Source organism: Molossus molossus, unplaced genomic scaffold (genome assembly GCF_014108415.1).
Source record: "Molossus molossus isolate mMolMol1 unplaced genomic scaffold, mMolMol1.p scaffold_m16_p_15, whole genome shotgun sequence".
Classification (NCBI taxonomy): Eukaryota; Metazoa; Chordata; class Mammalia; order Chiroptera; family Molossidae; genus Molossus; species Molossus molossus.
The window spans coordinates 52743388-52765056 of NW_023425350.1; the positions used below are offsets into that span (position 1 = coordinate 52743388).

At 56.9% G+C, this 21669-nt stretch overlaps 1 protein-coding gene across 14 annotated transcripts in view; it reads left to right on the forward strand.

Annotated features, from left to right (window-relative positions):
- Window positions 1-11617, forward strand: part of DYSF (dysferlin) — a 208834-nt gene extending 197217 nt beyond the window's left edge. For all 14 annotated transcript variants that reach the window (XM_036262777.1, XM_036262775.1, XM_036262784.1 and 11 more), the window contains 5 exons: window positions 2234-2333; window positions 3797-3975; window positions 5742-5851; window positions 7151-7298; window positions 11397-11617. In XM_036262777.1, coding sequence (XP_036118670.1) covers window positions 2234-2333; window positions 3797-3975; window positions 5742-5851; window positions 7151-7298; window positions 11397-11435 — 576 coding nt within the window. In that variant the 3' untranslated portion in view covers window positions 11436-11617. The remainder of the gene's footprint in view (window positions 1-2233; window positions 2334-3796; window positions 3976-5741; window positions 5852-7150; window positions 7299-11396) is intronic.
- The last annotated feature ends 10052 nt before the right edge of the window (window positions 11618-21669 follow it).

Below are 21669 nucleotides of genomic sequence, written 5' to 3' on the forward strand. Positions count from 1 at the left end.
ACGGGAAGTAGCTATTAGCTGAGTGGGGTGGGGGAGGAGCGGGAAAGGGAGAGTGAGCGGCTCATTGCTGGGGTAGAGAAGGGTTACCTGGAAGGGCTGAGGCCCGGTTGGGGTTGCTGGTTAAGGATCTGAGGTGGCTCCATTCTGGCCTTGATGGGGTTTCATCCCTGAGTTACAGGCACTGGCAAGGAGGGAGGAGAGAGCCGGGCTGACCCCGGTGGCATAGGCTGGGCTGCTGTGCCAGGAGGAAGAGTCAGGAGGCCAGAAGAGGCCCCAAGGGGGGTGAGGGCCGAGGGGAGGGAGACCCCGCGCAGGGCCGGGTTCCCAGCGGGTGGCTCGGGAGGGGTGGAGGAGGTTGGGAAGCAGAGTCCAGGGATTCTGGTCAACCAGGAGAGTGAGGGAGGCACTGGCTTGACCCAGGCAGAGTCAGAGGCTCCTGTGGGAGTAGGGGCCCTGGCAGGCTGGCGGAGCCGGGCACACAGTGGGGCACTGGAGAGCCGGTCTGGGCTAGAGGGCTAAGTCGGAGGTGGGTTTGTGCGGGGGTGCTGCACAGCCTCTGGGCTCCTAGGTCCTGCCGCAGAGCCAGCCCTCTGCCGAGGGGTTCAGGGCCTCTGGCAGGCAGGCCCTCCAGGGACCCCATTAACCAGACGAGACTGTCGTAAAGTACAAGGTCTCCTTTCATCCGGCTGCTTTGAACCACCGAGGGTTGCCCTGGCCGGCTCCCCACCTGGAGCCCAGCACACCCACCAGGGCCTGCCTGCGCGTCAGGCACCCACCCTGCAAATAAACAGCTAGTAAAAGGGCCCAGACCGGGAGCATAATGAGCGCCTGGGACCTGGGGGGCCATTCCCCAGGCTGGAGCCCCAGCCCAGCTGCTCCCACCAGGGGCCGTTTGAACCTCTGGCTCATTACTGAGCCCATAAACCGGGCCGGCCAGAGGAATGGAGGCTGCTGGCGGCCTGTGCAGGCGGGCCCGTGGTGCTGGCCATAAAAGCCCCGCCAGAGGAGGGAGGCACCTGCAGGAGGGCTGGGGCCCGGAAAAGGGGGAGGCCCCAGACAGGGGCTGGGGGGCCAGTCACCAGCTCAGGCAGCGGTCAGAGTGAGGCTGGGTGCTTCACAAGGTGGCCATTCCTCACGGGGCGCGGGAGCTCCGTGGGTCTGCGTGAGCTGGGGCGGCCACACAGCAGGCAGGGCCCTGACTGGGCAGCAAGGCCGTGTGCCGAGGGTCAGCAGTGCTTCCTAACCCCGCATGGAGTCTGTCTCTACAAGACAGTCCAGGCCCTGCTATGACCGGGCACTCAGGACCTTGCACCCATCGTCTGCAGGGCGGTCACAATGTTTCCCGTCCTTGCCACCTCCAGGTGAAGCTGCAATGAGAGGTCAGAGAGCAGGCATGAGCAGGAAAGCCCTCTGGGTGGAGTGTCTGAACCCAGGGAAAACCCAGGCCTTAGCGTGCCCGGTCCCCAGCCTTCCGCGGCTGCACGAGGCCTCTGTTTCAGGCTGCCTGGTCTGAGGGAGGTGGAGTGGGGAGAACAGGAAGGTGGAACTTTCCAGAACCAGAGGCTTTTGATTTGCCCCAGGGCAAGCTCTTGGAGGTGAAGGTGGGTGGGTTGGCAGAGTGAGGGAGGAGCTGTGGTCACTGCCCCCCAGTGTCAGCTTCTTATAGCACTGTGTCAGGGGATCCTTCCGGTGACAGCCAGGGTGGAGTGGGGGCCCACCCTGTCCCCAAGATCACAAGGGCAGAGCAGGATTTAGGGGTGGGAACAGGATTCTGGAACCTGACTGCCCGGCATGGACCCTGGCTTGCCACTTCCCAGGGGTGTGGCTCACACGTACTTGTTCTGGTAGTGAGGACGGGCCTCCCTTCTAGGTTGCTGGGAGGATAAAGAGTCCATAGTGGTAAAGCGCTGGTGCCTGAGAAGTGCAGTATTGTCATTATTATTAGCTGTGAGATCTTGGGCAAACTCTTCACTTCTCCAAGCCTCTGTTTCATCATCTGAAATGGGAGTGAGAATGACGAATCATGGAATTGGGAGGATTAAAGGAGCCACCTGTGTGAAGGGAGCCTGCCCTCTGGGGTCTCATCAGTCTTCCTGCCAGGACCTGGCTCTGGCAAGTCCCGAAGAGATGTCCCACTCCACTGCCTCCTCCAGGCAGCCTTCCAGGCTGGAAGGGAACTGCCTCTCTCTGATCTCTCTCTCTCGCTTCCTTCTCTGCTCCTCCTCTGAGCCAGGATGCTTTCTGGAGGCTGGACAAGACTGAGAGCAAAATCCCAGCGCGAGTGGTGTTCCAGATCTGGGACAATGACAAGTTCTCCTTTGATGACTTCCTGGGTGAGCACTGCTTCTGGTCAGCACCCTTCTGCACATTGGAGGCTGCTCCAGAAGCCCCACTGTGCGTGTGTGTGTGTGCATGTGCGTGTGCATGTGTGTGCGTGTGTGTGTGCGCGCGTGCGTGTGTCATTCTTGGCTGGCTGGCAGGAGGTACAGGGAGCTCAGAGTCACTGGTCCCTGGTGCCTAGTGAGACCTGATGCAGAGTTGTGTCAGCAGGATCAGCAGGGCGGGTCTATCAGCAGAGGTGGCATTGAACACTGGGCCATGATAGGTGGTAGGACTCAGGTAAGGAAGAAAGGGATACACAGGTTGAAGGCAGTGCAGGCATGCGCTGGCCATCCCTGGCCACCTGGCCTCAGGCTTGACAGGATGCCCTCCCCCCTCCCCCACCCCACTCCTTAGTCTAGAATCAGGGGTGGGGAACATCCGATCCACGGGCCATACAAGGCTGGCGAAAGGTCGGAAAACTCAATACCAGCTAACATCACACGCCTCACCAAATTAGCCTGACCAAATCGAGCAGGCGAATTTTAAGTTGATAATTTTGCATGGCCCACAAATGATATTATAAATATCCAAATGGCCCTTGGCAGAAAAAAGGGCTCAAGCAAGGGGCTCAGGATGCTCTTCACCCTTGTGCCGAGTGGTGTTCGACTGAGTGAACACGGCTCCATCCCCCAAGCCCCAGACAGGATCCGGGTGGGCAGAAGTGTGCCGAACCCTGAGCTGGGGAGCCCGGAGCGCCGGGCTGCAGGGGTGGTAGGGACCGTGCTCGCAGGGGTGAGATGTGGCCAAGGAGAGCGGCTTCGTGTGGGCCCAGCAGGCTGGACTGCAACAACCTGTCACAACTATAAAAGTTAGGGAAATGTGGTCCGTCCACACAATGGTATATCCTTCAGCCATAGAAAGGAATGAGATACAGATGCACACTACAACACGGATGAACGCTAAAGACATGCTAAGTGGAAGAAGCCAGACAACAAACAGACACCTATTGAATGAGCCCATTTACAGGAAGTGTCCACAGTAGGCCAATCTACGTGGACAGAAAGTAGGCTCATGGTTACCAGGGGCGGGAGGAGGGGGAGTGGGAAGTGGCTGCTACTGGGTGTAGTGTTTCTTTAGGGAGCGATGGATTTTTAATTAAAATGATACATTTCATGTCATATAGATCTGACCACAATAAAAGCAATTAAAAGGTGATGGATGGTAGACGCAGACGGTGGGTGAATGAATGGATCTGTGCAGAGAAGATGAGCGGCTGAGCGGGTGGGAAGCTCTCTGAAGGCGGATCAATAGGGTACATGAGTGGGCATGTGGATAGGGGAGCAGATGGGGGAGGCTGTGTAGATGGAATACGAGGCCATGGACGGGGAGCTGGAGTTTGAGGGATCTGACCCAGGGCTGGGCCCAGGGATGGTGGCCGAGAAACCCTCGGACAAGGAGCCTCTCTCTGCCACAGGCTCCCTGCAGCTGGATCTCAACCGCATGCCCAAGCCTGCCAAGACAGCCGAGAAGTGCTCCCTGGACCTGCTGGACGAAACTTTCCACCCGGAGTGGTTTGTGTCCCTTTTTGAACAGAAAACAGTGAAGGGCTGGTGGCCCTGTGTGGCAGAGGAGGGCGAGAAGAAGATACTGGCGGTAAGTCTGCTCCCCGACCCTGGGAGGCACAGGGCCGCTCTTCTGTAGCATCACCGGACATGTCTGTTATCCTCTGCCCCCTCTTGCCCGCCCTGTCTCTGTTTTCCAAGGCACCAGCCTCTTTCCTCTCCAATTCCCAGTCTTCCTCTCCTTGAGGCTCCCATACCAGGGAAGCCTGTTTAAATCTAAAGATGCACTGCCGTCCCTCTCACCCTGTTTGTACTCCTGCTCCTTGGCCTTCGCAGTGATCTGTGTGCTGGGGTCCCCGCTGGCCCGGGCCTCCTGCTGAGGACAGGAGTCAAGCCTGTCTCCTTTGAGCAGGACCCTACAAGGGACTGTCCTTACCCCACTGTTCTTGCCCAGAGGTCTGCTCAGGGGTCTGCCAGCACTTCTCGGCTGTCTTGGCAGCGCTGTGAGGGGTCTGGGGACTGTCCTTCCTCTGCAGAGGAAGTGAATCCCTGACGGTTCATTTAAAAACAGCAGGCAGTCAGCCAGCCCCTAAAGTGGCCCTTGAAATGAAATACTCTTGTTGTACAAGGAACTGTAACAATTAACAGGCAATAACTAACACCTCAAAAGCAAAATGAGCAAAGGGCACGCATAGATAAATACACAAAAGAAGTACACATGAGCATTAAACATTTAAAAAGGGTTATCCTCCCCAGTAATGGAATAAAGGTGAAATTTTAAATGTGAAATTTTAAAATGTGAAAACGTTTCGCCTATTACATCAGAATTTGAAAAACCAGAAATGCTCATTGCGGGTGAGGCTGCGGAGCCAGGCTGCTTGTTCGCTTCCGCCCAGGGTGCTGATGGTCTCACCGTGTGCGGCACAGTTTGGTAACACACAGCAAGAGCTTTAACAATATTTACGCCTTTGGCCTCTGTCATCCCACTTCTAAAATCTCTCCTAAAGCACTAACCAGCTAAAATAAAAATATTAGGTTCTGGGGTGTTTGCTGCAGCATTATTTATAACATCGCAGAGTCGGAAACAACCTCAATGAACCAAAATGAGTAGTTTACGAAACAAATTATGGTCAACCAGCCCATAGAATGTCTTACAGCCATTACAAAGCAAACTTAAAAGAATATGTAATTATACAGTAAAGTAGGATATATTTCTAAGTGAAAGAAGCAAGCCATAGAAATACATACACACACTGTGATGTTTCAGATACTTGCAGAGAAAAACTGCTCCGATGCAGAAAATGTGAGCAGTCCCCGTGTCCGCACAGTGGCGGCCCGGCTGGTATTCTCCGTCTTTGTTCAGGCAGACCTCGGAGATACTGTGGGTTTGGTTCCCGACACCACAATAAAAAGAGTCACACACATTTTTGGGTTTCCAAGTGCATATAAAAGTTATGTTTACACGATACTATAGTCTGTTAAGTGTGCGATAGCATTATGTCTAAAAAACAATGTACATACCTTAATTTAACAAGACTTTAGTGCTAAAAAGTACTAACCATCATTTGAGCCTCTAGCAGGCCGGAATCTTTTTGCTGGTGGAGGGTCTAACCTTCAGTTTGTAAAACAATGCAGTACCTGCAAAGCACAGTAAACAAAACACAATAAAACGAGGTGTGCGTGTGTATTTCTGTTTCTAAATGTTCTACAAGGAGCAGTTACGGCTTTTATGATCAGATCAACCCAATATCGTTACAGAGTGAAATAAAGTGGCTTTTACAATTGTCCCCGTCTGGTTCCTCTCCAGGCCACTGGGCAGAGCCTTTGTGTCCCTGACCAGGTTCTCTGTCCCCGCAGGGCAAGCTGGAGCTGACCTTGGAGATCGTGGCAGAGGGTGAGCATGAGGAGCGACCTGCTGGCCAGGGCCGGGATGAGCCCAACATGAACCCCAAACTCGAGGACCCAAGGTCAGTGCCCAGCCCCTTACCTGTGAGGCCCGGGGGGGCTGGGAGTGTAGCCACAGTCTTGGAGGCATCTATTGCAGAGGTCACGAAACATTTAAAAAGGTCACAAGGCCCACATGGCCCAGAGAGGGCCACACCGTGTTAGAGGGAGGGCCACAGACATCATTCCAGGAACATGCGCTCCTCAGCTAATAGAAGCAGGCACTGCTGGGTCGCTGTGGCGTGTACATGTTGCATTATGGAACTTTCTCCGCTGGGTTGTTACCATCATCCCTGTTTTACAGATGAGGAAACAATCTCAGCCAAGTTGAATAAGGAACGTGGTGAAGCTAGAATTCTCACACTTGATCTGATTGGCTCTGGAGTCTGACCAAGGCCTTTCCCTGGACCAGGCTGGCTCCCCTGGGTCTCCTGTAGTGTCAGTGTGGCTTTCAAGCCATCTTTCAGCCTTAATTTTCCCATCTGTGAAATGGGGTGACTAGTCCTGTCTTCCCTACCTCACGTAGAAGCCTTGAAGGCAATAACTGGGAGCGAAAAGACTGCTGTTGGGGGTGGTGGTCTCAGGGCTGCATTTGTGGGGTCCTTCCCTGTGGCCTGCTTGGCTCAAGTCAGCCTTAGCACAGGGAGACCACTTTACCACAGTGCTGCGCCAAGTGCCACGGGGCTGGCCGAGCAGGGGGAGCCATCCTGGCCCAAGGATGTTGGGATCCGGGTGGAAAGTTACATGGCCACTCTTGAGACAAAATGCTGCATGCTCTTTGCTCTCTGAGCTGCGAGGCTGACCTTGGAGAAGGTTTTGAGGTTCTCGTTTGTGAGAGAAACTTAACTGCTTGGGTTTACTTCCCGCCACCCTTCCCTGACCATGGACCAGCCACGTGCATCTAGGTAGCTGGCTTGGCTTCCCTGGGGCTCAGTTGGCCATAGCTCACTTAGCGCGACAGCCCCTCGAGATTCCGCCTAGCTCCCAAATCTCTAGTTTGTGAGTTGAGTCCTGGGTTGGGAAGGAAAGAGGGCGCAGGGACAGTGTCCTGGACAGGTGGCAGAGCACCGGGCCCCTGAGGGTGTGCAGGGCTTGGCAGCACCAAGAAGAGGAGGGCAGCGCAGGTGGGCTCTCACTATAGCAGAGGCTTGAAGGAGAAGGGAATGCAGGGCAGAAGGGCTGAGTTTGGGGCAGGGACTAGGGGCCTGGAGGCTGGGCGGGTCCTGGGCACTGACTAGAGGGCCAGGGCGATTTGGGAGCAGGACTTGGAGAAAGCAGCCACGGTAAGGCTTCCCTGCTGACTGCTGGAATCTCACTTCCAGGCGCCCCGACACCTCCTTCCTCTGGTTCACCTCCCCGTACAAGACGATGAAGTTCATCCTGTGGCGGCGGTTCCGGTGCGCCATCATCCTCTTCATCATTCTCTTCATCCTGCTGCTGTTCTTGGGCATCTTTGTCTACGCCTTCCCGGTGAGCAGGCCGGGGGGAGGCGGAGGCCCTGTCTTGGGGGAGCTCTGTCTGCCGTGGGGGAGCGAGCCCTTGACCTCCAGCGGTGCCTGGTCAAGGAGAGTCTGTCCTTGTCCCTAGAGAGCCCCTATCTGATGGAGAGAAGTCGCCTCTGTCCTTGCAGAGCCCGTGGTCTGATGAGGGAGACATGACCCTTAACTCTGGGGGGGTCCCCAGTCTGGTAGGGAGAGAGAGTCCTACCCTTGGGGAGCTTTTAGTCCAATAGGGGAAACTGAGCTTCTGCCCTCGACGGGGACGTGAAAGCCCTTGGACTACGTAAGCAAAGGGTTGGTAGAAGGTAGCCCCTGGGCAGGGCTGGGCGGCGGAACCAGCCTGAAGGAGGGTGTGGGACTGGGTCAGCAGGGGAAGGTATGGGTGCAGAACAGAAGAGGAGGTCCCTCTGTTTGTGAGGTGCACCTGCTGAGGTCCAGAGGAGGGGAGGGCCTGGGCTGGTGGAGCGTCTCACGGTCCATCTGAGGACCATGGCAGAGTGTGTCCTGCCTCCTGCAGCAGGGTAGGCATGGCGGGAAGAGGTGGGTGCACAGGAGGTGGACCAGAAGCCTCTCACTTGGCACAGTGCACACTGGGAGTCCCTTTCGCTGGCTGCCCCCAGCTCCATGGGATAGGGCCCCGCCCCAGAGAGAAGGATCTAGGGCTGTATTATTGGTCCGGGCTTCCCTGGTCCTCACAGCTCATCAGGGGAACCCTGAAGGTGCTCCCCTCCCCACCCTAGTGTCCCTGGAATTTCAAACCTTGAAGGGACCACAGTGTGACCTGGCTGGTGCCTGATTTTTAATATTCTTCAAACAATTTTTAAACTTTTTGAAATGAAAGTTTCAAACTGATATGAAAGTAGAGAGAATGGCAGACTCAACTCCATGTCCCTCTGATTTGAATGGCAAAGAAACAGCGACACGGAGGGGAGAGGGGACTGGGGACTGGCTCAGGGCAGCAAGCAGTCTGCGCTCAGCTCCTGATGCAGGGCTCCGGACACTGGGGGCCCGTCTGGGCAGCACCGGGCCACGGCCCGGCTGCAGGGTGCCCACTGTGAGCGGTCTGCTCCGGATGTACGTGCCTGTGTGCCTTTGCTGGGCGAATCCTCCAGGGGGAGGGGGGGTTGGAGCGCTCTCTCCCGCCAGGACTGGGGAGCCCTCGTACAGGTTTCCCGTGTTAGAAACGCAGTTCATTGTTGTTCTACCATAATGTTGATGCGACGCCCTAGGAACTTACCTCTCATTTCTATCAATTAGCCTGTGGTAAAAACTGGTTTCATTAGATGTCGTTTCCCTTGAAGTGGCAGAACCTGTTGACACTGTTTAGTGAGGACTTACCGTATCAGCCCCGTGCACCTCCTGCAATGAAGACAGTTCAACCACAGAGCCCTCCCCTCAGTCCCTAACACGGACGGTGGGGAACAGCAGAGGGGACTGTTTTGTCTGGGCCGTAAGCGACAAAGCAGGGTCGAGGTCCAGGGTGGCCGAGGCCAGGGTCTGCAGGCCAGGCCCTCTAAGCTGGCAGAAGCCTGGAGCTCTGGACGAAATCCGTCCCGAGGCTCAGCAAGAAGAGGCAGGGCTGCTGGGCCAACTGTGGCCGCGGCCCAGGGGTGTGTCCAGGTTGTGGGGAACTGAAGTGTACACAGTTTGGAGGGCGCTTCTGGCAGCAAAGGAAGAGGAAATTACAGATACAGGGTTGGACACCGGGCCATGGAAGGGCACGGCAAGTGGGCCTGAGTGTCAGCTGTCCCGGGGACCCGGGTCTGCTGTCACGCCCAGGACTCCCTCGGTGTTCCCCGGATCATGCAGGTGCGGAGTGCCAAGGCGGGGAGGTGAGGTCCCACGTGCCAGCACCCCTCAGGCTCAGCTCCTCTTCTTTTGCGTGCACCTGGCCATAGTCCGTCAGGCAAAGACTTTATTAAGCCTGTGCTGTGTGTCTGGGAGGCAGGCGTATGTTGTGGGGATGAAGGAGAAGGTGATGAGGCTCGTGCCCCGTGGGGACACATTGAAGCCAGTGGAGGAGGGAAAACACGGGTGCCATCAAGGTCTCCAGGAGGCTCGGGCCGGAAGTTCAGGCAGAGGACCGCTGGTGCAGAACCTGGCACCCTGCTTTGTCACTTACGGCCCAGACCAGACAGTCCCCTCTGCTGTTCCCCACCGTCCGTGTTAGGGACTGAGGGGAGGGCTCTGTGGTTGAACTGTCTTCGCTGCAGGAGGTGCATGGGGCTGATACGGTAAGTCCTCACTCAACAGCGTCAATAGGTTCTGCCACTTCAAGGGAAAGGACATGGAACAAGACCAGCTTCACCGCAGGCTAATTAATATGAACAAGAGTTAAGGTCTTACTGCATCTCATTGGCATTATAATGAAACGACATTGAACTGCATTTCTAACAGCTTGAGGAGCAGCGGTGGGGGTGGGGAGGCCTGGAGCTGGCTGGAAATGCAGAGTCCTGGGCCGGCTGCAGGTCTGCTGAGAACTCGCACTGGGGCCATTCAGGTTGGGGATCGGCTGTCACACGGATGGAGCGCTGTCCTTGGAGTCAGATGTGGCTGGGCTCTGCCTCTGCCAGTGACTCCGTGTGACCTTGGCAAGGCCCTCCCGTCACATAAAGAAGGGCGGGGTTGGGCCGGGTCAGCTCTGACCTGCTGGGACTAGCACTGTGGTTGGGGGAGCTCGTGCATGTCCTTGGGGGGCTTCACATGGAGCCAGCCTTCTCCTGAAGAGCTAAGGGGAGGGCAGGGGCTGTGTCACAGACATCACCACCGCCCTCCCTGTGCCTACCTCCGCCCTTGGCCAGCTGGGCCCTTCCCTGCGAGGCTCTAGGGCCAGGCCTTCAGGGGTCTGGGGGAGGGGGCCCTGCTGCCCGGCTGCAAGAGGAAGAGAGGACTTCCAGGCACTTCCAGCCCGTCCTTCCTTGTCCCTGGGTCAGCCTTAGCCCCCGGCCCTGTGGCAGGAGCAGAGGAGCGCTTTGACCGGTAGTCCTGGTCAGAGCCCTCCCTTGTCTCCTAGGCCCCCAACAGCGGCCATCACCCTCCTTTGAATTCTGGAAATTGTCCTCTTTGAAGCACCAAGCTGCCTCCCCTCTCGCAGGGCTGGCTTGTGGGGTCGGAGCCCGGGTGAGAGGCGCAGGGCTCCGGGGCTGAGGCTGCAGACTGGGTTGTTGGCAGGCCTTCGCTGCGACCTGGGCAGAGCCTGCTGCTCTCCAGCCAAGTGGCCCCTGGGAGCCCCGGGACCTTCCCCTGGCCTTTGGCCTTGAGGGCAGGGCAGAGGGCCTGCTAGAGAGGGGTCCAAGGCCAGGGTGCTCCCCTCCAGCTGGTCCAATCTCCCACCCTCTTGGAAATTCCCCTGGGAGGGGCACCAGGAGGGCAGCCCGTCTGATTCCTCGCAGCTCCCCGCCAGCCGGGAGCAGGGCCAGCGTGGGGGGGCAGGAGGCGATCTGGCGGGAAGGCTTTGTTTCCAGAGGAGGCTTTCCCAGGCGGGCGCTGGGGAACATACTGTCCCAATTAGGAGCCCTGTGTTGTGTTGTGTGTGTTTTCATGGTTTTGGGGGGGAGGAGTGGAGATGGGAGATTCCTTTCAGTCCTACAGCAGCCAGGGTCTAATCAGGGGTGAACCATCCCAGGTGCTGGCCTGTGTTGCGGGTCATCCCCGTACACCCAGCCCCCAGCTCTCTCTCTCTCTGCTTTCTGGACAGAAGCATGGTGGCCAATGAGCCCTGGGTCCACGGGAGGGGGGAATCGTGGCCATGCCTTCAAGACACCTGTCTGACAGAAGAGGCCACGGCAGGCCCTGGTGGTCAGAATCCTCTTAGCAGTGGGTTGGGACAGGAGAGCGAGCCCTGGACGGATGGGGGAAGGGCAATTCAGGCAGCGAGGCCCCCACCTTTCAGGAAGGTCTGGGCGTGTGAGGTTGGTGAGGGCACCAGGAGGGCAGTGTTGAGCTGAGGGAGGTGTAGAGGAGGGTGAGGGCCAGGCGCAGGCAGGTGGTTGGGCAGATGAGCCTCCTTCCCCTGTTCCACGCCTCCTGCAGCTGCGGTCACGTGTCCCTGCCTCCTCCTTCCCTCTAGAACTATGCTGCCATGAAGCTGGTGAAGCCCTTCAGCTGAGGACTGTCTGGCCCAGGACTGGCTGCTTCCTCTGCCCAGCTCAGCTGAGCTCCTCCAGACCTCCAGACCTGCCTGTCCTGCCAGGGTGGGCAGACAGATGGGTGGACCGGCAAGAGTTGGTAACATCGAGCCCTGGGATCACCTGCTTTCATCATTTCTTTCTCCCCCAGTCCGACCCTTTTCAGATCAGCTATGTGTATTTCAGTATAAAACAGTTGGAACCACAAATCTGTGTTGGTGTGTGTATCTCATTGGTACTCAAATGGGGTGTGACTGTGTAGGGCATGTGTCTCAGTGGGCAGGGTAGGAGTGGGGTGTGCAGCATCTCTGGCTGAGTCCTGAGTGGAACTGAGAATCCTTTGACAAGACTGGTTGGGGGCGGGTGGGCTTCGAGGCTGGTTGTCTGGCCTGCTTAAAGACCCCGTGTGTTCTGTGGCTGACACTCCGCCTCCCCCACTCCGCACCCCACACTCAGGCATCTCCTCTTCCTTTTCCAGGTGCCCTTTGCTTAGGTGGTAGTTACCCGTACCTTCTGGTTTCTTTGACCACAGCTGGGAAGGGGTTCTACTTTATACAAATGGAGCCCCAAGGAATGGGTTGGGCCAGTAACTCTCCAGTCAGGGAGGGATGCTGGTCCCCTGGCTGTGCCCTTGACCCTCATGCTCTTGGGATTTCTTATGATTCCCTCCCTCTGCTTTCAAGATCTGGTCTGGACAAACACCTGTTTCTTGTGGTCTGAAGCTTAGCATTTGCCATGGGACTGACATCTCCTGTAGGAATCAAGCTTACTCTATGGGAGCAACAGGAACATACTTAGAGAAGAAGCCAAAAGCATGAAAACATCATGTTTCCAAAATCGAAGCCTCTGCCTCTCTTTCCCGAGGGGCTGGCACCAAGGCGCACAGCGGCTGCCTCCTCTCGTTACCCAGGGGGCTTCTCCTGTTTCCCACCGTGAGCTCTCCCGTGGCCCGTGCCCCAAGGCCCCAAAGTGATCCTTCCAGACCCTTTGGCTCTTCACTGCACTCTGAGATCTAGACAGAGGATCTGCCAGCCCCCTACCTGACCTGTAGGACTGGAAGTGACTGGCACAGGGATGATGACCTGAACCCCCCTGGAAGAGGGAGCTACAATACACCTCAAATGCTGAGTGATTCTCTCTTCAGGAGAGGCCAGGGTGGAGGTGGCCTTCGATGTCCGGCTCTGCATGGGCCTGAGAAACTGGGTGGCTAGTCTTGAGACCTTGACACCCAAACCCTGGAGCCAGGTGGCCATGCCTCACACAGAACGGAGCAGGGACCAGGGTTCAAAGCTCTTCTGAGGTCAGTCTGGTGATGAGCTTTCCCGGAACACCCACTGCGCATGCCCGTGCGAAGGCCTGAGGTCAGCGTCCTGTGGAGCAGACTGAGTGAAAGGGAGAGGGGGAGGGGCTGTGGCCCCAGGAGGCGCTGAGACAGCTGGAGCGGCTGGGGACACCTGAGAATATTTGAAAGTGGAGAAGAGGAAGCCACTGGGGAGGGAAAGATCAAAGATACAAGACAGAATGTGGGATAATGCATGGAACCAGTTTCTGGAGAAAAAGAAAAAGGGGTTAGCTTCGGAAGGAAAGTTCTCTTTTCCAGGTTCAGGAAGGCAAGAGGAAATAAATGCATGCCACGCTGGTTTTAGCTAGGTCAAGAGTCTGGGGGGATATTGATTGGGCCCACTCATTAGTTTTATTTATTCATTCATTTGCTTTTCCTTGCTGCTCTGAGTTGTAGATAATAGAACACACTACTCAGCTAGCAAAGGGAACTTAATGGCTTTATGGAAACAAAACGTTCAGAAGGACTGGCTTCAGGCAAGGGCTGATCTAAGTCCTCAACCAGGTCACTAAGAGCTGCCTTCTCTCTCTTCTCTCCCTCATCAGGGTGGGCTTTGGTCTGAAACTGGTTATTCCTAGAGCTGGAGTAGAAGCTGCTCCCTGGGGTGGGCCATGAAGCAACACCAAGGGGAGTGGGAAGTGGATGGTGAGGAGACGCCACACCCAGCAAACATGACAGATCTCTGCACGACAGCCCTAAAGCAGGTTCTGAGGGTACAGCAGTGAGTTACAAAGGACTCCTGACCTTCCAAGGCTCCTGAAAAGTGTATTAGGAAAACATAGTTATCTGGGCTCCTTTGGGAACAGAAAGAAGAGAAGGGGCACCCACTGCCCTGGGGTAGGGAGGGCAAGAGAGCCTCAAGAACAAACACCATCTGAGTGGAGTGTTGGGTGGGCCCTGAGGCTAAGCGGGGGAAAGTGTGCTGAGCCAGGGAGGTAGAGGGGAGCCTGGAGCTGTCGGGGAGCCTGGCTAGTTCAGGGCAAGGTGGAAGGAGAGTGGTCCTGCAGAGAGGTGTGCTCCGAGATGAGAGGGAAGAGGGGTTGGGAGGTTGAGGCCAGGTGTTAGAGGGCATTGTGTGTGAAGTTTTGGAGTTAGAACTTCATCCTGGAGGCTAGGAAGAACACAGACGGACTTAAAAACTGGACTGGGAAAAATTCTAGCTTAGGGCTGATCTTGAGGAGCAGGAGTCCTCTGGGTACACATGGGTGGGCTTCAGATCATATAAGTCTTATGGCCTTTGAGGGGGTGTGGGTCTAGTGATCTCCTCCAATTCTCAATAAGGTCTGTGACCACAAATGATGAAAAATAATTGCTTAAGACACTGTATGGTCAGTGGCTTAGGGCTGTTCTAAAGGCTGGTTTCTAAGTCCAGCAGCCAACTGGGGAAGATATGAAAAGCAGGGCAGGAGTGATTCATTCATTCATTCATTCATTCCTTTGATTCACTCTATATGTATGGCTCTCTGTATACCAGGCAGGGTACTAGGGTCTAGAGATACAATGTTGAGCAAGATAAACATGGTTCCCAGCTCATGACTGAGCAGAAAAGAGATACAAGTAGAGCATCAATGGTATAACCCTGGTGGGTGAGCGCGGGTTGCAGGATCAGGGCAAGGGTGGAAAAGATGAGAGGGAACAGAAGACTGGCCATAACTGGAAACTGCTTCGAAGATCTACAGGACTTTCCACATGAGGTTGGTCTCTCTCTGGCACATGCCCCGCCTTTCCCCACATCCTCCTCTCCCCAGGGCATCCTCCCTCTATCCAAGAGCACACCAGTGCCCCTCCTTCCTCTTCTGCCACTCACCGTGTGTGTCTCTCCCTCTTTCTTCTAACTCCAAGGCCCCCCTACCTTTTTTTTTTTTTTGCTGTAACTTGTTTCCTGAGCCCATTTCTTCTATGGCTCACTTCTACTTCTGTGACTTTCTAAATAAACTTTCTCTTATAATTGTGGGGCGGGGTGGGGGGGTAATTTTCACATGAGCACAGACCAGTGTGTTCTCTATCAGGGGCAATTCCAGCCCCCTGCCCCCCCCCCCCAGGGCACATTTGGAGCGTCTAGAGATGTTTTTGATGGTCATGATTGATGGGTGGGGGATGGGGGGTGAGGGTGCCACTGGCATCCAGGAGCTGCTAAGCATCTTTCAATGCACAGGACAGCCTCCCGACCCCCCACTACACAAAGAATTGTCCAGTTCCAAATACTAATAGTCCTGCTGTTGCCAACTCTGGCATAGAGATGGTGGATTCCAGAAACACGGAGCAGTTAGACTTGAAAGACCCGTGATATTGACTAGTTAGGGCTTAAGGGGCCAGGGGCCTGTGGGATGGGAGATAAATCCCAAATGACTCCTAACTGTCTGGCTTTATGAGTGGTGGTACCATTCATGAGATCAATTTTGACAAGAAGTTTCAGACATGTTGAGGGCGCAGTCAGAATGCCCTTCCTGCCCTCCATGTCCCCTCAGTTAGGTGTCTCCTCTCCTCACAGGGTCCTAGAGCGCATCACCCATTCCTGCTGTCTCCTGCCTCCTGCACCTGCTGTGGTCTGCTACTCCTGCGGCAGGCTCTCCGGGTCTCCTCTCCAACACCACTCTCGTCGGCTCTGACGCAAGAAGCCTGGTACACTTCCGCTTTCCCCACGGCCACGTGCTCAGAAAGGAGCCCACAACCCTAGGAGGCGGTGTCTTATCAGACACGCCAATCACAGTGAAGCCATTACCCTCGCTAGTGATTGGTTTAGGAAGAGGCATGTGACTCACTTATGACCAATGAGAGCGAGGGGCAGCTGGGGGTAGCTATGGGGGGGGGGTGGTGGAGCAGGATGAAAGGGTCTCACAAAGTTCTGTCCGCTAACAACAAGGGATACACGTCTTCATCTTCTGCCTTTTGCTCTTGCGGAGAAATGTGGCGCCTGGGGCCATGGACGCCATCGTGTGGGCCCGAGGCGACAAGCCCGAGGCAGAAAGCCAGCACGGAGGATGGCGAGGACCCGGTTCTCCAGGGAGCTATGGAGAAAGAGCCGACTCTGAGCTGCCCGGCCTCCAGATGTCTTGTTATGTGGGGTCATAAATTCCTTCTCGTTGAAGCCATCCCGGCTTGGGCATCCTTTCTGGGAGACTTCGCCCCGCTGCCCCGAAGACTGATTTTACTGCAGTCGCCAATAACCAGGGCTGCCGTGTACAGGCACCACATCTGAGGCTTCATACATTTATTATTTATTATAACAATTTTCCCACAGATGGCAGTAAAGTGTTTTGTTCTAATAAAATCAGTGTGTTACAGTAGTTTTCTGATAGAAGTAAACTACCTTGAGGAAAGAGCACCTTTTTCTAATTCACACCAGGGCCCCATGTAGCCCCGGTTGTTAAATGTGCGGACGCGTACCCTCCCCGACACTCGGCCGCAGCTGGCAGCGCGCTCGGCTTCTTCAGACGCCGCGGGTCTCGGCTTCCGTGACTCCGCAGTCACCGGCTGCCCTCCCCTTGGGTCTCCGGCTTCCGTGACTCCGCCGTCACCGGCTGCCCTGCCCGCACCCCGACGTCCTCGCCTTCTCCGCGGCCCCCTCTGTTCCCGGCCCCGCCTGCTGTTCTGCCACTGGCACTCCCTCGGCGCCCGCTGCCCAGGCTGCTGAGCCCAGAGTCCCTGCCCCTCGGCCGTGTCCGCTCTGCTTCCCGGCGGCATCTTCCCGGGGTGACTCTCGGGCACCACGAACTCAAGGCCTCCCACCCAGGACAACCGTGCCTGGGCTGTACCCTCCCTACACCCTGCCTCTGGAGCTGGCCGTGGGAGGCACCTGTGAGTCCTACCTCCTCCTCACCGGTATCACCGATCCCACAGACTCCGGCTCTGGAATCCTCCCGAGTCACGTTCCTTGTCTTCCCCTGACCACCGCCTCCCTTACAATCAGGTCGACACCACTGAAGGCCAAGTGCCGCTCCTCCAGCTTCCTTCTGCTCCACTCCCCCGGGTCCCCCGGGTCCCCCAGGACCCCCAGGCCTGGTGCGGGCGGCGGGCGCTGGACCTGGCACCCCTCAGGCGCAGGTGGACCACACTGGCACACGGCCCCACCAGGGCCCGCTGCTTGCTTGCCTTTCCCGCTTCGCCCTCCCCTCGGCTCTGCTGAGCGGAACCGGAACCGTTTGCAGGCCTGGCCTTGGCCCAGGGCTCAGGTCTCAGCTTGGCTCCTTCCCCCCGGGTGTTTCCTCCGACCTGCCCTGGTGCCCGCCCCCCACTGAAACCCAGCAGACTAGACTCTCCCCTCCTCCCCCTGACCTGGCCTGTGCCTCGGGGTAATGAGATGCTTGCTTTGTTGGCTGACAGGACTTGAACAAGCCTTTCATTGCGAGTTCTCTTGAAGTACCCAGGCCATTTCAGGTAGGACTTTCACGTTCTGCAATTCAGGGAGTCCTCAACATTTGAGACCCGTTCCTGCTTTGACACGGAGAATCACTCTCATCTGTGAAAAACAGGGTCAGTAAAACTTGATAAGCCTTTTATATCTAGGAGACTCAGTCCCCAGCCTCTATTTTCTCTGCTGGGGTTTTGGAGGGAGTATTCTGTGTGTGCACAGACTCCATTTTCTCTTCCCTTTCTGTGGCTGTGTGGACAGCCCCGAGGGGGTGACAGGCGGATTTGACAGAGAAAGAGCTCCGCCCTGGCCTGCCTCTGGCCCCTCCCCATTTCACTTCCATCCCCAAGGAACACAAACTTGTCTCAATCCTCTCTCCATGTGTTTCATAAATGTAGGATTATGGGATTTCCAGAGGAGCCAGGTGGGCACCCCATGGCTGGGACATGGGGACAGCCGGGAGGCGTTTCCTGCTTGTGGAAGAGAACAGGGCAAGGCCCAGCACGCAGCCTGACGCCCTCCCTGCTCCTTAAATGGCGGCTGAGATACTGACGGGACAAGTGGGAACTTTCCTCCCCCGTCCCCATTTCTTTTTCTGGGACAAGAGTGCAGCTCCTATTCCCTGTGGTTGACCCCATGTGGGTTTCCTACCCTGTTTCTCTGCCTTTGTTTTGGTCTCAGTTTTTCCTGGGGTGTGTGTGTGTGTAAAAGACACCAGATGAGACAGATGGAGAGAGAAACGGATACATGGTGAGGGATGGACACAGACAGACAGACCATGCAGGGGAGACAGAAAAGAGACCCAAGCCTCACACGTTATTCCTGCAGAGCTGGCTCCCCTCTGCTTCGCCCTTCCCGGCTCCCAGTTAGAAACAGAATTGGGGGTGAAGACAGAGACAATTACCCTGTGTGTGCATGTCCTTGTGTCCCCCCAAATCCAGCTGGGGAAGCCTCATGCCCGGTTTTCCTCATAACCCAGGAGTTCATCACAGGCTCTGTTTTCCTTCGCTCTGCAGGACTGCCTTGGGTGTGTTTGGGGGTGGGGTGGAGTTGGGGGCAGGGGCTGAGTGTGTGCCCCAGCCTGGCTGGTTCTCCACGTCTCTACCATCAGCCTAGAGTCTGGCAGCGTCTTCCTCTTGCAGGCTCAGGGGACCCCTGTGGGCCCCCCAGGAGCACCTGTGCACCCCACCCCAGCGTCCTGGCCTGCTTCATTCCCCTGCTGGCTCAGGCCCATGCAGGAAAAACGTCCCTTTACTGCTGGCTTCATCATAGATGTTCTGGCTCTTTCAGAAGGAACTCGACCAAGAACCAAGGGTGAACCAAAAGACCAAAACACACAAAGCATCCCTCATACTTACACTGGGCGATGTATTTTTGACCTGCTGTTGTGTTTTACCTCTGTAATCTGTTTCCCTCTCTTCTTCCTGGAGTCCTTTTATCATCCAGGCTCACCACTCAGACAGAGGAAGGTGTCAAAAGACCCCTCAGGATTGGGAAGACAGAAAACTCAAACTGTCTGGAACCCCAGAACAGCAGCCCCACTGTGGTGCCCCAAACCCGCCACAAGGCACCGCGTGGAAACAGACCTCCGAGGCCGAAGGCTTCTTCAGTCTCCAAGAGGGTCCCAGCCTGACAGATCCCTGGTCACAGAGACTTTCAGGGCACAGCGTTTAGAATCAGGCACACAGAGGCTGAAGCCTCTGCCCCTTAGCTGTGTGACCCTGCGTGGCCTCGTGGGAAGTCACTTTCCTGTCAGCATCAATTTTCTTGCTGGAACCAGGGAATGGGGGTGGTCTTCCCCTCACAGGGTGTTGCGAGGACTGCCCGAGATGATGCCCGTCACAGCCTGGGTACCGGAGAGGAGAGAGAGTGCTAAAGAAGATGACAGGGCAGGTGGGAGTTGGTTCCCCTTTCTGGAGGCCTCCTCCAGTGTGGGGGTGGTGGGGACTCATTTCCCTGCGCAGGAAGAACGGGGCTGGCCACTGTCTGCATGCAGGAGAGGAGGACAAAGAGCAGCTGTGAGCCGCCTGATAGCCTGGCAGGGCCACCACGCCATGTGTCTCGGCCACCACGAGGGGACTTTCGTTGCGTAGCCAGCAGCATGACCACAGTTATTTCATGTTACCTTCAGGTGGGCCGGCTGAGAGTCGCCTGCAGATGTGCAGACCCCAGCCCATGCAGACCCCCTCGTGCAGACGGTCACGTCTCCTCGTGCCCAGAGCCACGGAATCACCGTGCTCTCTCAGACACAGTCGCAAACTCAGGCACTGGCACGGGCACACACACGCACAAGCAACATGCACTCCCAGCGTGCACTCGGGCACACGTGCTTTCTCCCCGTGTGTGTGTGTGTGTGTGTGTGTGTGTGTGTTTCACATTGTCGGCCAGAATATGCTCTGGAAACCTAAGCAGAAAGGAGCGTGCGAATGTAGCCATCATCAGGGATAAATTAATCCCAGACCCATAAAGGGTTTTCTTTTTTCATGCTCAGCCCTACTGCAAATTCAATTATGACTCTCTGCCAGCTACTGAAATGAGGGGACAAGTAAGTACGTGGCCGGGCCTGGAAAATGGGGCAGGGCAGGGGACCCTTCTCGATCCACACCCTCCTTCCCTTTCCTGCTGTCCAGGGTCCAGGAAAGAGTTGCAGTCATTCCTGGATTCCCCACAGCCATTGAACCCTGGGGCAGCAGCGAGGTGCCATCCAGGAACGTGGAGCCGGCAGCAGGAGGCTGCCCTCTGAGAGCGGGACTGGGAAATGACACACATGCCTCCGAGCGAGGCTGGCAAGGGCCCCCCAGGGCCACGGGCCCAGGACTGACAGCCTTCAAGGTGCACGTGTTCACGCACCCATGGAGAGCAGCACTAGTCCCAGACCCACCTCCACGAGGACCAGGCAGAGAGGTTGGCTCGTGCACCCCTCCACGAGGCTTTCTATGCCCCATGGCTCTCAAGGCCTACGGCCGTGAAACACTGAGTTTATCCCTCACAGTTCATGTCCACGGGCAGCCTTCTGAGCGGTTGGGCTTCCGGCACAGGCTGCTTACGGGGGCGCGTGTGTGGGCTGTGCTGGCAGCGGTGCTTCCCACCGCACACTCTGCTGCCCCCCCTGGCAGCTGGGCCCCTCCCTCAGACACACCGCCCAGGGGTCTTGTCCTGCAAGTGTGCCTGCGGGGGCGAAGCCCTGGGGTCAAAGCCTTCTAGGAAAGGCGTGGCCAGCCTCTCCTCGCTCGTACCCTTCCCTTGGGCCGCGGGAGTTTGGGGCCTTTCTGTCTGTCCCAGGCTGGGAATGAAGAGCATCCTCTCAGACCAAAGCGTGGCCCTTGGTGACAGCTGCCTCCTCTTCTGCTTCATCCGGACTCAAGCGGCAGGGAGGGGACTGCATTCCCTTAAGGGGTGGCGGGGTGGAGGGAACTGGGCATGTTTGATTCCATAGGAAATCTGAAAAGGTCAGGTGAGGCTGGTTTTGAAAGAGGGTGGACGCATTGGCGGAGATGACATTTTGAGTGAGGGTGTGGCGGGTGGGCAGGGAGTTTGAGGCTGGCAGGGCGGGTGGGAGGTAGGAATGGCCCTGGTGACTGGGAGCAGAGAGACTTGAAGGGGGCAGCTGAGAGGCCCCACGTGGGAAGAGGCCTGTGGGCCTGGAGGAGCAGGCCTCAGGCTGGAGGTAGGGGCTCGGCCGGCCCCTCCCCCAGGGCCTGTGGGGCCTCTTACATAACCTAGGCCTGGCCAGGGAGAGCTGGATTTTCACAGTTAGGCTCAGGCTGCCAGAAGAATGAGAAAAATGGGCCTCAGGGAAACCTTCACCACTGAGACTAGGAGGGAGGAGGCTAGGGAGAGAGGGATGGCGTGTGTGTGCTCGCGCGCGCGCGCGTGAGAGAGAGAGAGAGAGAGAGATGTCTGTGTCAGCCCCTGGCCAGCCCCAGCCAGTGTCAGCCCTGGAGGAGCCCCAGTGTCCTCCCAGGGTGGGGAGGCCCGCTCCACATTCAGTCAGGCTGTCTCCGATGCCCTCCTCCCACCAGCCCAGGTTCTTGGATGGCACCTGAAATGAACCCATCCCCACCCAAAGCTCTCCTCTCCGGTTCCCAGCGCGGTAGGGGGTCTCTGGGAGAGGGCAGGGGGAGCAGTGAGCTCCTGGAGAGCCCAGCCCTCCCGACCTCCAGAGATGGCCTCTAGGGGGCGAGGATCAAGTCTGAGGCTGGTCCCGCTGCCTCCAGCCTGCTGAGTGCCAATGGTATGTCAGGCACCGTGCTAGGCATGTCGTCACCTTTAATCCTCAGCTCTGAGAAGTAGCTATTTTGGGCCCCATTTCAAAGGTGAGAAAACAGACTTGGGGAGGCCACACAGCTATTAATGAAAGGTGAAGCCCAGCCATGTTGACTCAGAGTGCTAGCTCCCCCACCCCAGCCCCACAGAAACAGCCACTGCCCTCCTGCCCCCGTCTCACAACTGGTGACTTCCAGGCTAGACCCGGAGCCCCCGCTGGGTGGGCGTGGGAACCAGAGGCAGGGCAGGGGTGGCT